We start from the raw sequence: 15,737 nt of genomic DNA, 5'->3' as shown, positions 1-15,737 counted from the left end.
ACGTACAATCAAGTACATATACACGTACTATTAAGTGCTAATGAAGAGTTTGAAAGTAGATGTGAGCAAGTTTGATGGTAAGTGTGAGAGGTCTTGGTAGTACGCGTGTTTTTTTTAAAGCAAATCATTTTCAAATTTTACGTGTAAAGTTTGATATTTTTATTCCAAAAATGAATACAATATTTTGATGAACACAATATACTCAGAAAGTTTTTTTCAATTAAATATAAAAATGTAGGTATAATAGTGTACAATAGTATAATAGTGGTGTATTTCGAAGTTGATCAAGTACCTCAGAACTCAAAAATACAATTTTGAATTATTGAAAAAAACAAAAAAATATTTTTAATATTCTATATGAATAATACACATTTTAATGGAACTAATATCAATCATTCATTATTTATTTATATGACATTTTATGGCAATGTCTCATTTTTCAAAAAAATTAATCTGTTTTTAATTCATTCCAATTATTATTATTTTTTATATTTGTTGTTTATAGTTTTCTGTTTGTGATTCATAGTAACGGAACATATTGTTAAGTTCACAACATCATCCTCTGAACACACCACAGTGTGTTGATCGTTCACAGAGAGAATAAGAAACATTAGTTCAAACTTGAGGACGGAAGTCAATCAGTGTCAGAATATTGAACGCTTTCATGTTTCAAATGTTGACACTTTGAATTTTATTCTTGAAATGAAGCTTTTTTAAGATTTGAATTAAATATGTTTTACATTGAAAGGTACATTTTGTACATACACAGTATATATAATGGACAAAATAATCTAATATTTTATCTTCTTAATTAAGACTTATATTCTATACAAAAACATGTTTATACATCAGAACCAGAATTATTATTATTTCAATTGCTAGTGAATTGTTCCACCAACAGTAAAAAAAACAACATTAAACATAAATAAAAATGTAATTATGTATAAAGTGCAGAAAATGTTCAAAATGGAAAGTATGGACTGTTGCACTAATTTTGTGTTATTTGTATTAATGTATTCATTATTAACATGTAATTTTGTGTTATTTGTATTAATTTATTCATTATTAACATGTACTTTTGTGTTATTTGTATTAATTTATTCATTATTAACATGTACTTTTGTGTTATTTGTATTAATTTATTCATTATTAACATGTAATTTTGTGTTATTTGTATTAATTTATTTATTATTAACATGTACTTTTGTGTTGTCACCACATAATATCCACGGTTGTGTTTACAACAATAAAAGTAGTTTTGATTGTGATCTTAGAACGAAGGTGTAAGAAAGTAAATATAAAGATGTCGATGTTATATTGAATAAACCAAAGAATATTGCATTTAGAAAATGTGTTTTTGAATTATTGGAATTAAAATATTGAACTCAATGTGTCAAATATATATATAATCTATATATTTATATATTTAGAATAAATGATTCAAAAAGATAATTCATTGATTTAGATTAACATTTCAATAAGAACAAATAATCAATCAATCAAGTTTATTGATAAAACACTTTAAAAACAACAGTCGATACAAAGTGTTGAACAATGACATGAAAGTACTAAGAAAGCAGTTTAAACACAAAAATAAAACAATGTCAAATAAAACAAGTCAAAAGCACTAAAAACAGCTCAGAGTCTCATGCTGTGTTAAAAGAGAATAAAAGTGTGTTTTAAGACGAGATTTGAGTGAATAAAAATCAATGTTTCTATATGTACATTTTTAAAATACAGCATAACTCAACATAACACTGAATCCAAGGATCTGGTTTCTCTGATACAAGATATAGTTTGTGTTGAACTCATTTTCATCTTTACTTCTTTGGAGAAAATCTTTTTTTCACAAAATCAAATTCCTTTCAGACTGTAATATTGAATCCAAACCAAATGTACATCAATTCTTCTTCTTTCTGACTCCTCGTGGACGACTGGCTGTGTAAGTGTGTGTATTGTCAAGAATCTGATGATACGTATCACGATACAGAGGCAACCATAACATCCAATGAGATACTGTAGTAACCAGGATATATTTGTAGTACTGTGGAGTACTTGAGTAACGACTGCTGCCATCATCACCGGATCATGAAGGTGTTTATTAAAGAAGATTTAAAGAAGACTCGTCATCATCAGGAACAATCCAATCACAGAGGTTCTAATCCAGTCACATGACGTCACTGTGTCTTCACTGCGGCACAAACGACAAACGTTCTCAGAGACGTTCATCCAAACATTGAAGCTTCATGTGATGATGTCACTCCTGGAGACTCACAATCTCACTGTCGTCTACTTCAGCTTCACAAACTCACACGAGGATGAAAAATAATTAACCCTGACTCCAGCATGAAGAGGTTGAGTGAAGCTGGTCTGGACTCTGTGGAGGAGAGTCATGGTCTCAGAGACGCTGTAGAAGGACAGAAGACCTGCAGAGTGATCCAGGTACACCCCCACTGTGGAGGGTCTGACTCTGGAGACTTCATTTTCGATGTTGTTGTGTGTAAATGAACAACCAGAGTCGTCACAATATAAACTCCAAGATTTGTCATTATATCCAAATATACCTTCATCTCCTGATCTGCTGATGTTCTTGTATGAAACTGATACATCAACATCTCCATCTGTTCTCTTCACCTCCCAGTAACAACGTCCAGTCAGAGACTCTTGACTCAAGACCTGAAGAGAATTGAATCTGTCTGGATGATCAGGACGAGGCTGATGTTTTCTCATGATTGTCACTTTCTTGTTTCCTTCAGACAACATCAAACATGAGTCTGCAGTGTTTGGATCCAGAGTGATGTCCTGTGAGTGTGTGAGGAACTGCTCTCTGGTCTCTGGAAGGAACATCATTGAGATGTCGGTCCACATGTCTCTCAGAAGGTCCTGGACTTGGTCTCTGCAGGCTGACACGGCTGCTGTTACTTCCTCGAAGCGACGGTGAGTTTGCTCAAGGGTCGTGGAGGAGGTCGTGTCTTCACTGACCTCTGAGAGTGAGGTCCAGTTCTGCAGGAAGATGGTGTGACTGTCGGTGAGTGACAGCTGCTGCAGCTCAGCCTCTTTCTTCTTCAGCTCAGAGATCTCCTGCTCCAGCTGCTCCTGAAGTCCTTGGACTCGAGCGTCTTCAGTCTCCTGCAGAGATCTGATCTGCTGCTCCACGTCAGGCATTCTTCTCTGGATCATCTGGATCATCTGGACGAGGGTCTCCTGACTGTCCTTCACTGCTTCCTCAGCAGAGACTCTGATGTTCTTCTGCTCCTGCTGGAGCAGCTTCACTTCCTTCTCTCTCTTCTGGATCTTCTGCTGGATCCTTCCTTGACTCTGATCCAGGTCTTTGTCTCTCTCCCTCCTCTCTGCTGTGGTCGAGACGATGTCATGATCCTTGTGTTGGTCCACAGCACAGAGAGAACAGATGATCTGCTGATCAGAACGACAGAACATCTTCTTCTCCTCCTCGTGTTCAGAGCAGATCATCTCCTGGAGCTGCTTGGACGGCTGGACCAGCTTGTGTCTCCTGTAGGCCGGAGCTTCTAGATGAGGCTGAAGATGTTCCTGACAGTAGGAGACCAGACACACCAGACAGGACTTGAGGGCTTTCATCTTCCTCCCAGTGCAGACGTCACAGGTCACATCTTCAGGTCCAGCAGAGCAGAGGTCCTCAGCTTCTCCAGTCTTCTTCAGCTCCTCCACTAACTCTGCTAACACAGTGTTCTTCTGGAGGACAGGTCTCTCGCTGAAGCAATGTCTGCACTGAGGACACTCGTAGATGTTCTTCTCCTGCCAGTGACCTTCAACACAGGTCTTACAGTAGTTGTGTCCACATGGAAGAGTGACTGGATCCTTCAGTAGATCCATACAGATGGAACAAGACAACAGATCAACTCTAGTCTCCATGTCTCTGCGACTGAAACACTCCTTCACAGGTGAACTCTTTTATAGTCTCAGTCACATGTCGCTGCCACGATCTGCTGTTCAGGACAAAGTCCTCGACACACCTTGATTCTAACACACACAGACACACACACCCCCACATACATGCACACACACAGACACACACAAACACACACACACACACACACACACAGACACAGACACGCAGACACAGACACAGACACAGACACACACATGTACACACACGCAAACACACACACACACACATGCACACACACACAGACGAACACACACACACACACACATGCGCGCACACACACACACACATGCAAACACACACACACACACAGACACACGAACACACACACACACACACACACACGCACACACAAAGGCACACACACCTAACAATATTGAATTGTACTTATCAAGTGATAAAACTTTAAATAACTAAATGTAATCATTTCTAGATACAAGTCGCCGACCTATCAGGAGAAGAAGATTTCATCGAAACATCAAGTGCTGTTAGAAAATTTCACGGTAGGTTTTTGCTTGAAAATTAGTTTTGTAGACGCTAACGCTACCAGCTGTATGTGTTTCTTTGTTTTGTTTTTTAAAGTGTGCAAACGATATTAAACTACATTTGGAGCTTATTGTGTTTGTATTGTTTGATGTATTTTGAGGTTTATGAACTTTTTACGACCACAATTGTAAGCGGATGCTAAACGTGCTAGCAATGCTCAATACAAGCGATCTATTTACATGTTTCTTTGTTGTTGTTTTCTACAACGATGCAAACGGTAGAGAAAGTTTGGAGCTTATTGTGATGTAAGTTAATGTGTATGTATTTTTAAGACTGCATTTACAAGCTAACAATGGTCAATATAAGCCTCTATTTACCTGTTTGTTTTTCTAAAAGAATTAAAACAGTTGTAAACTATGTTTAGAGCGTATTGTAGCTGTTTATCAATCGTTAATAAGTTTACCGCTTCCATAAACCTGAAGGTATTTGAACATATTTTGAGTAGCTTTTACTCAAACTATTCTTTTTGATGCTCATTTCCAATAGTGTGTGAATTTTCCTCCTCAGACTGGTTCTCTCTCAGTGAACTGCAGAACCAACTTCAACTTACTACGGTTATGGTTCAACGTGGAGACTGAGCTACAGCAGGAAGTGTTTGTTGTATTAAAATGTTTATAATTTAACATTTGTATTTATTGTACCAGTATGAATGTAAATGTGTATTTAGGAATGACAACACTAGAACTTGTAAAAACAAATCTTGTATTTGACCAAACAATCCGACACACTTAACATGCAGAACCAAAATAAAGTGCAACAACCAAACAACAATAGTGCTTAAAGAAAATAATGCTTAAATATATAGAAGAACAAACATTTTTTGTTGCTCTTCATGCCTCCTTTGCTGCCTCCTCCAAGTACCGTAAGGGTGTTGCAGGGCTTGAAGCTGGGAGACCGGTGACAGAATCCGGACCTGCTGGACCCGGTTCTGGGAATTCTGCATCATCCTGGAGAACATGGCAACAATAACATTATAATCCAGACATTCAAATCATGTGGAAATGATCAATTGTGTTGCTTTCATGAGTGATGTGTGGTGAACTGTTAAGTGTTGTCTTCACAAATACACATGATTTACATAAAATACTGCTTTAAAATAATGCTTTAATGAAATACACAAATAGCATCTTCACTGTTTCTCTTAAAAGTGTATTAACATGAAATATCGTTGAAAATAATGCTTAATTAGGGTCGAATTACACATAGTTTTTTATATGCAAGAAATAATGCTTTTCACAGTAAATACACAAACAACTAACGTCTTCACTGTTAAAAGTTAACAACTTAAAAGTTTATTAGCATGAAATATCGTCAAAATAATGCATACTCAAGAGTTTACGAACAAACAAGCTAACGGTAGCATCTTCACCGTGTGTTTATATTTAATCAACATGGAATATCAGCAAAAACAATGCTTTCACATGAAATTTATGAAGACACACTAGTTTTAAAGCGAGAATACTCACATTTGTGTTCTGAATTCCTCGCCATTGTTCCCTCTCCGTCAGCACTCGGTTTCGAAGTGTGCCTCCGACATCACTACCTCTAGTAGGGAGACCTGGCACTACATTGAACACTACCTCTACGTGGAAAGTAGAATCGGGAATCCACTACAACTCACGCGCAAACGTAGTGTTAGGGCCGAGTGGTAGGGCTCAAACTGAGAGTCGGAATCCTAATCAAGCTCCTACACGGATATTCCACGCTTGTTTATTTGTGACTACATATCACTACATGGTGTCAGAAGTTGAAGGATCATGGAGAAATTCTTCCCACCAGAAATTTTGGACTTTTCTCGCCCCCAACTTTAGCAACGAAGCTAAACAAGGAGTAGGAAGAGGTGCAGGTGTGTAGCTGCTCTATTCGCTTGGAAAAGAGTCCGAGCAAGTGTTCAAAACGTTCGTCTTTGTTCAAGAAGAAGATGAAGATGACGATGAAACCATGTTGGGCAAACTGGACGATTATTTTGTGCCAAAAGTTAACGTCATACACGAACGAGCACGTTTTCACCAGCGTGTACAGCAGCCCAGTGAGAGCACGGAGGATACATGTTATATTATAAATCATATGTGTCAAAGTCAAATATGGCCCGCCATGTGATTTTATGTGGCCCGCCTGCCCTACCTTGACCAACGAGCAAAAAAAAAACAAAAAAACTTGTCCGACAAACCAATCCCATAACAGACAAAATGGTTTTCCTTCTTTTATTCGCGCTGCTTGCGTTCCCTTTTCTGACTCTGACTCGGTCAGGTTTTCACAAGCGCAGGCACGCAATCCATGGCGCAGCAGCGCTGTGGCGGTCACTGCAGGGTCGGGTTCTCATTGCCCAGCCTGTTGTAATGAAAGCGGGGGGCGATGGGCCATACAGTCTGTCTGTCTGTCTGTCTGTCTGTCTGTCTGTCTGTCTGTCTGTCTGTCTGTCTGTCTGTCTGTCTGTCTGTCGGTCAGTCTGTCTGTCTGGCTCGAATCAACAACATCAGCCCACCCGAGATTGTCATCCACGCTGCGTGTTTGCATTAGCGCCGCTGCTTTGGGAAAACCGGCCGCGAGCCTTTGATGTGAGCAGCACGCTCCCTGGCCTGGCCTGTCAATCACTCCCTGTCACATGACCGATTTCAGCAGGAAAAAGTGTTCCACAAGTTGCTGGCTGCTGGCTTGTAAAGAAAACTACATTTACCCACAATGCATGCCTACCGGTATTATGTTTCCCACGATTGACGCATCACTGCTGCAGCGTCTCCAAATCCATGCCAACAGGTGGAATTGAGAAATACAAATACATCCTCGCAAAATGTCCAAGAAGAGAAAATTGATGCGGAGGGAAGGATATTTCAAGAAAGGTGTGAAGAATACATGTTTGTGCTTCAAGGAGAAAGACCTGTATGTCTTTTGTGTTATGAGGCAGTTTCGGTTGTCAAAGAGTACAAACTACGCCGGCATTTTGACACCAAACACGGAGCTAAGTATGTCACATTTACTTATTATTTTCAGAACATGACCAATGGGTGGTGGAGAGGATCCACTTGTGTGTTCAGGCATCTACTCATCCACAAGAATTGACAGCCAATATATAAGCTGGGGAACCTAAAAACGTGACCAATAACTGGTTGTGAACTGAGACTTTCTTTCTTGTTGGGACATATAAAGACTCACCAATCTGATTTTCCTGCAATTGATTTATTTTTTCTCTGCTTGAGATGACAAGTGTGATGATACATGTGCATCAACAGGAAAAGTTGCTTGTCAGACTTATGTCAGTTGCAACTTGTTAGTCTTGAGCTGTAAGTTTTGACTTATTTTTATGTGTAGCAATGTATTTAGTACCACATGCAAGGCTGAGTGCAGCCATTTTTATTTTATCGTAAAATGCTACATAAACAGTTTTACACCCCTGTTATAAATATATAAATGTAAATAAATATCTTTATACATCCGCGCCCTGCACGAGCTCGCAGACACATGTGCCTTTAAAGAAGTAAAGAAATGAAAATATTCCTGACAGACTGGTCGTGGGCATCTTGGATAGGGAACTGTCAGAGAAGCTACAGTTAACCCGGACTTAACTCCGGACAAAGCGGTCGAGTTAGTGCGTCAATCAGAACAAGTTAAATGTCACATGAACAAGGAGCTCACGCAGAGACAAGAACTAACCTGAATGAAGTATCAAAGTGGAGAACTAAGAAGGATGCTGGTCAGATGCAGAGACATGGACGAAGAGGAAATCAAGCACATGCATCCAAAGGAAGAAAGAAGTGCTACAGATGTGGAAAAGCTCATTTAAGAGATGATGTCCTGCAAGAAACTCTGAGAGCCACACATGTAAAAAGATGCAACATTTTACTATTGTGTGTCGTTCACAGTCAATGAGGTCAATGTGAGGACAGACGACCATCATTTCCTCAGAGGTCACAGAAGTAAACGACTCTAATGACGCCTGGAAAGTGAAACTCAGAATTCTTGACGTTCTGATGAACTTTAAAATTGACACTGACGCTGATACCACTGTTATATCAGAAAATACATTCAAGTTGATGAGTGGAAAACCTGCATTAAAGAAGGTCCAAGTACCACTGGACAGCCCAGGAGGTCGCCTTGAGTGTTTGGGTTATTTCACAGCGACTACTAGGAGTAAACAGAGACATTACAAGTTCAAAGTTCACGTCCTCTGTGGTAGTGAAAGTCATCTGCTCGGAAGAAATGTAGCAACAGCGATGGTTAGTGAAACGGATCGGAGAGGTGGAAGCTTCACAGAAGGAAAAGATCCAAAGTTCAAATGAAAATGGAACATTGAACGTAACTCCAATAAAAGACTTATAGATGATGTCCAACCATACAGTCTGACAACAGCAAGAAGATTGTCAATACCTATGCTTCAGAGAGTGAAGGAGGAATTGAAACGTATGGTTGATGCTGGAGTAATAACAGAAATCAAGGAACCAACAGAGTGGTCGCTCCAATGGTACCAGTAGTAAGGAAGAACAAGGAACAGCTGAGGATATGTGTTGACTTGAAGAACCTCAACAGAGCAGTCAACAAGTGCCCCAGAAATCTTCCAGCGTGAGATGACAGAACTGCTGAAAGACCTTGATGGAGTCGCTGTATACATGGATGACATTCTTGTTTATTCAGAGTCAGAGGAGCAACAGGAGGAGATCCTTCAAAAGACTCTTGACACCTTGAGGAGAGCAGGCCTGAAGCTGAACAATGAGAAGGTCTCACTGCGACAGCGGAAACTTAACTACTTGGGACACTCCATTGATGAGAACGGAATACGTCCAGATGATGTGAAAGTTCAAGCCATCATGCAGTTGAACCAAACAATGGACCTCAGAAGGATTCTGGGGATGGTTCATTATTTGGGCAGGTATCTTCCTCACCTGTCTGATATTACCAAACCCCTGAATGACTTGTTAAAGACTGATGGAACATGGACATGGGGCCCTGCACAGGTTGAAGCTCCTGTGTTAGCTTATTAGGATGTGAACAAAACCACAGTGATAGGTGCTGATTCAAGCAGCTCTGGGCTTGGAGGCGTCTTAATGCAGGAACATGATGGGCAGCTGAGACCGGTAGCTTATTGTTCTAGAACATTAACTGATGCCGAGAAGCGCTTCAAATTGAGAAAGAGTGCCTTCTGCAGTGTGGACATGTGGAAAGTTGAGCAGATATCTGTACGGTCTAGATTCTTTCAGACTTCAGACTGACCACAAACCACTTGTACCACAATTAACAGCAAAGATCTGGACTGTGTGCCTATGAGGGGCCAGAGACTGCTGATCCGCAGGATGAGATACAATCCTGTGGCAGAGTTTGTACCAGAAACTGTTAGTCGTGGCAGATACACTCTCTCGACATCCACTTACTTACTTACTTAGGCCTTTGTATTCCTTTCGGAACATAGGCCATTGATGAATAGTTTCCACAACCGTCTGTCTTGTTCCATCCTCTCCAGCTGTTTCCACGTCAGTCCCTTCTTTTGCACATCTAGCTCTGTGCTCCTCCTCCAGGTGTTTTTGGGCCTCCCTCTGCTCCTTGCCTTGTGGGTTCCATGTTAGTGCCTGTTTGGTTATTGCCGTTTTGCTTTTTCTTAGTGTGTGACCTATCCAGCTCCACTTTCTCCTTATCAGCTGTATCTCTATTGGCTCTTGATTGGTGCGTTCCCACAGGTTGATGTTACTGATACGGTTTGTCCAGAAGATTCTGAGGATACGTCTAAGGCAGTGGTTGATGAAAGTCTGTAGTTTGTTGGTGATGGCATTGGTGGTCCTCCAAGTTTCTGATCCATACAACAGTACGGATCTGACGTTGGAGTTGAAGATTTTGAGCTTTGTATTGAGTGAGATGTTCTTAGTTTTCCAGATCTTATTTAATATGTTGAATGTTGTTCTTGCTTTCCCTATTCTTGACTTCACATCTTCCTCTGTCCCACTGTCCACTGCTATCACACTTCCCAGGTATGTCAATTTGACGACCTCTTCCAGTGTCTGGTCCCCGATGTTTATAGGACTCATGTTTTTGTTGTTTATCTGCATTATTTAGTTTTTTCCTCCGTTCTTTTTAGCCCCAGTCCTGCTGCTGTTGTTTCTAGCAGTTGGGATTTCTCTTTCATCTGCGGTGGCTATGTGAGAGTACCATAAGTCGAGGTCCTCTAGCTGTTCTGTCAGACTCCACTGGATGCCAGTATTTGTATTGTGGGTAGCTTGCTTCATAGTCCAGTCAATGCACAAGAGGAAAAGGAAAGGGGAAATTATTGTGCCGATTGGTTGTCAATTTGATTGACATGAACAGCAGCCAATCAGAGCTCCCGCCTCTTCCAGTGAACGCACGGCAAAGTTCATATGAATCGAGAATAAAAAGAGCAAAACGTGCGACAGTCATTTTATGCAGTTCAGAAAAACGATATTGAATTATAAGCTTTGTTTTTTTTAATAATATATCAAACAAAATAATGCGTGTTTTATTAAAATGTAAATAATCCACTGCTCGCCTCTGTTAATGCAGTATTCTTGTTAATAAGCGTGTGTGTAAAATATAAACATTTACACCAAAGCACATCTGAACTCATTTACAATAGTGTGATTCATGCCAGACATGTTTAAAATTAACAAATATAAACTGTTAGTTTAAATTCATCTTTTCATTAGTTTTGGTTTTTCATGATCACAGAAATGGATCAATTTAATTCTTGTGCTTCATTTAAACATGATGGACATATTGAAATGGAGGCATGGAAAGGGATGAACCCGTCTGAATTGTTTGTTGATTTCGACATGGAAAAAGGCTCCAATTCGTGTCACGCACATGCTGACACTGAGCTTAAGACCAGGTCTCATGGACATCTTTGGAAGTTACTCTCAGAGGAAAAGTATCTTCTTATGAGGAAATATGCTCCTCACTGACTGACTCTAGTTATTTATGTAAGTCAGTATTTCTATGAAGATGATTAAATCCACACATCCTTCCATCATGACTATCATTCACTTCAAGTCATGTGAGTGAAGTATGTTCTTACTTCTGTTAAGCAAATTTGATGATCGTAGATCTTTTGAACTTGATCTTTAGAAAAGTAGCTCGCCAACCGAAAAAGTGTGACACCCCTGTTTTAGATCATTTAAATGGAACATTGAAGATAAATAAATACTTTCCATGGGTAACAATCATGGACTGACATTGATCTCTTCTTGAAGATGTGACTATTCCACAAAATATTCTATCATTTGAATGTAGAATTGAGAGAAATTGACCCCTGAACCTTTTCTGGAGCGGTTTGACACCTGTGGTGTAGAGAATGTCAGGAGATGAAACCATCTCACAGGAAAGAGCCTCTTATCTGTTCACCGCTACCAGGTCGTCCGTGGGAGAGAATCTCGGCGGACATTTGTCACTTTGAGGGAAAAAACGATTTAGTGGTGGTTGATTATTTTTCCCGGTATATTGAAATTTTGCACCTTTCAAAATTGACCACTGACAGTACAGTTTTCAGCCTGAAGAACATCTTTGCAAGATGGGGTTGTCCAAACAAACTCATAACTGACAGAGGACCACAGTTTTCAGGTCAAGAGTTTGCAGCCTTTTTCAAGAGCTTATGATTTTGATCATATAACTAGAATAATGCACAGGCTAATGGTGAGGCAGAGAGGGCAGTGCAAACTGCAAAACAGATCCTGAGACAGAGTGATCCATCACTAGCACTCTTGTCCTACAGAGCAACACCTTTACAAGTGACTGGAGTGAGTCCAGCTCAGTTGATGTTGGGAAGACAAATCCGCACAACTCTTCCAACCATTGAAGCTTAGATCGCAGCCTGCATGGCCTGATCTGATGCAGGTGAGGCAAAAAGATGCAGAAGGAAAGGAAAGGTACAGTCGAAACTTTAACACAAGGTACAATCCTAAACCCTTGCCGGAGCTGCAATCCGGAACTTTAGTGTAAAACTAGAGCAGGAAAAGGATCAAACCTGCGACTGTTGTTAAACGCTTTGATCCACCAAGGTCATCTATAGTCCAGACTGACGAAGGTGAAGTGAGACCAAACAGATCATCTCAGACAACGGTTTAAACACCTGAACAACCAACTGAAGGCTCGAGACTGAGAAGGAAAATGTGAACAAACGGAAGCCACAGAAGAAGATTCTTCTCCTGTCAAACCGGAGAGTCCTAAAGTGTTGAGAAGAAGTGGAAATAAAACCTCCAGAAAGATTGAAGGAGTTTGTGTCAATAAATGTTCGGAGAGAATACCCTAGTTAGATGTTAAAGGAGTGATATCTGGGATATTAGAAATGTTACGAGAAACATGCTTGAAATATTGTTTGCACAAATCTCTATTGATTTGTTCTGAAGAAAATGTTTATTAGGTTCTGGTAACACTGTGTCTCAACAGACTCAAAGGAAGGGAGATGTGGTGTTAAGGGACTATGTTTTCTATAGCGCACGGCGCATGGATACATCGGGAGTGACGTGTTGTTCTTGGTCCGAAGCTACGGCTAAAGACGTGTGTTAATAAAACTCCTACACGGATATTCCACGCTTGTTTATTTGTGACTACATATCACTACAATATATATATATGTATATATATATATTTTTTTAATTGAATAATTTTCAAATTTTACACCTAAAGTTTGATATTTTATTCCAAAAATTAATACAATATTTTCATGAACTCAATATTTTTTCTAACTTGTAAGTTTTTTTTAATTCAATATAAAAATGTAGGTATAATAGTGTACAATAGTATAATAGTGGTATAATCGAAGTTGATCAAGTTCCTCAGATCTCTTTTGATATCCTATTACACCAACATTTTATATTGAATTTAAAATGCTGTAAAAATAAAATTGAATTTCAAAATACATTTTTGAATTATTTAAAAAAAACAAAAAACAATTTTTAATATTCTATATGAATAATACACATTTTAATGGAACTAATATCACTCATTCATTATTTATTTGTATGACATTTTATGGCAATGTCTCATTTAAAAAAAGAAAAATCTGTTTTTATTTCATTCCAATTATTATTATTTTTTGTATTTGTTATTCATAGTTTTCTGTTTGTGATTCATAGTAACGGAACATATTGTTAAGTTCACAACATCATCCTCTGAACACACCACAGTGTGTTGATCGTTCACAGAGAGAATAAGAAACATTAGTTCAAACTTGAGGACGGAAGTCAATCAGTGTCAGAATATTGAACGCTTTCATGTTTCAAATGTTGACACTTTGAATTTTATTCTTGAAATGAAGCTTTTTTAAGATTTGAATTAAATATGTTTTACGTTGAAAGGTACATTTTGTATAAACACAGTATATATAAAGGACAAAATAATCTAATATATTATCTTCTTAATTAAGACTTATATTCTATACAAAAACATGTTTATACATCAGAACCAGAATTATTATTATTTCAATTGCTAGTGAATTGTTCCACCAACAGTAAAAAAAAACAACATTAAATATAAATAAAAATGTAATTATGTATAAAGTGCAGAAAATGTTCAAAATGGAAAGTATGGACTGTTGCACTAATTTTGTGTTATTTGTATTAATTTATTCATTATTAACATGTAATTTTGTGTTATTTGTATTCATTTATTCATTATTAACATGTAATTTTGTGTTGTCACCACATAATATCCATGGTTGTGTTTACAACAATAAAAGTAGTTTTGATTGTGATCTTAGTAGTAGTTTTGATGTGTTTTTTAATTATTGGAATTAGAATATTGAACTCAATGTGTCAAATATATATATATATACAGTGGGGCAAAAAGGTATTTATTCAGCCACCGATTGTGCAAGTTCTCCCACTTAAAATGATGACAGAGGTCTGTAATTTTCATCATAGGTTCACTGTAACTGTGAGAGACAGAATGTGAAAAAAATCCAGGAATCCACATTGTAGGATTTTTAAAGAATTGATTTGTAAATTATGGTGGAAAATAAGTATTTGGTCGCTTCAAACAAGGAAGATCTCTGGCTCTCACAGACCTGTAACTTCTTCTTTAAGAAGCTCTTCTGTCCTCCACTCCTTACCTGTATTAATGGCACCTGTTTGAAGTGGTTATCTGTATAAAAGACACCTGTCCACAGCCTCAAACAGTCACACTCCAAACTCCACTATGGCCAAGACCAAAGAGCTGTTTTTTGTAGACCTGCACCAGACTGGGAAGAGTGAGTCTACAATAGGCCAGCAGCTTTGTGTGAAAAAATCAACCGTGGGAGCAATTATCAGAAAATGGAAGACATACAAGACAACTGATCATCTCCCTCGATCTGGGGCTCCACGCAAGATCTCATCCCGTGGGGTCAAAATGATCATGAGAACAGTGAGCAAAAATCCCAGAACCCCACGGGGGGACCTGGTGAATGACCTGCAGAGAGCTGGGACCAAAGTAACAAAGGTTACCATCAGTAACTACAACGACAGGGAATCAAATCCTGCAGACGTGTCCCCCTGCTGAAGCCAGTGCATGTCCAGGTCTGAAGTCTGCCAGAGGACACATGGATGATACAGCAGAGGATTGGGAGAAGGTCATGTGGTCAGATGAAACCAAAGTAGAACTTTTTGGTATAAACTCAACTCGTCGTGTTTGGAGGATGAAGAATACTGAGTTGCATCCCAAGAACACCAGACCTACTGTGAAGCATGGGGTGGAAACATCATGCTTTGGGGCTGTTTTTCTGCTAAGGGGACAAGACGACTGATCCGTGTTCAGGAAAGAATGAATGGGTCATGTATCGTGAGATTTTGAGCCAAAACCTCCTTCCATCAGTGAGAGCTTTGAAGATGAAACGTGGGTCTTCCAGCATGACAATGATCCCAAACACAACGCCCGGGCAGCGAAGGAGTGGCTCTGTAAGAAGCATTTGAAAGTCCTGGAGTGGCCTAGCCAGTCTCCAGACCTCAACCCCATAGAAAATCTGTGGAGGGAGTTGAAAGTCTGTGTTGCTCGGCGACAAAACATCACTGCTCTCGAGAAGATCTGCATGGAGGAATGGACCAAAATACCAGCTACTGTGTGTGCAAACCTGGTAAAGACCAATAGTAATCGTTTGACCTGTTATTGCCAACAAAGGTTATATTACAAGTATTGAGTTGAATTTTTGTTATTGACCAAATACTTATTTTCCACCATAATTTACAAATAAATTCTTTAAAAATCCTACAATGTGAATTCCTGGATTTTTTTTTTCACATTCTGTCTCACAGTTGAAGTGAACCTATGATGAAAATTACAGTTGGTGGCTGACTAAATA

At 39.0% G+C, this 15,737-nt stretch overlaps 1 protein-coding gene across 1 annotated transcript; it reads right to left on the bottom strand.

The window, feature by feature from the left end:
• Nucleotides 1-1,581: 1,581 nt before the first annotated feature.
• LOC148079054 (tripartite motif-containing protein 16-like) lies at nt 1,582-3,891 on the bottom strand. Its single transcript, XM_087792341.1, has one exon. It carries the CDS (start codon nt 3,889-3,891, stop codon nt 2,290-2,292), a length of 1,602 nt encoding a protein of 533 aa, XP_087648467.1. The 3' UTR covers nt 1,582-2,289.
• Between the last annotated feature and the right edge of the window lie 11,846 nt (nt 3,892-15,737).

This window comes from Callionymus lyra, chromosome 5 (genome assembly GCF_982586985.1).
Source record: "Callionymus lyra chromosome 5, fCalLyr1.hap1.1, whole genome shotgun sequence".
NCBI classification, from domain to species: Eukaryota; Metazoa; Chordata; class Actinopteri; order Syngnathiformes; family Callionymidae; genus Callionymus; species Callionymus lyra.
This window is presented reverse-complemented; position numbering and strand designations above follow the sequence as displayed.

Coding starts and splice junctions, on each gene's coding strand:
- LOC148079054 (XM_087792341.1), bottom strand. CDS start 3,891: ATGGAGACTAGAGTTGATCTGTTGTCTTGTTCCATCTGTATGGATCTA.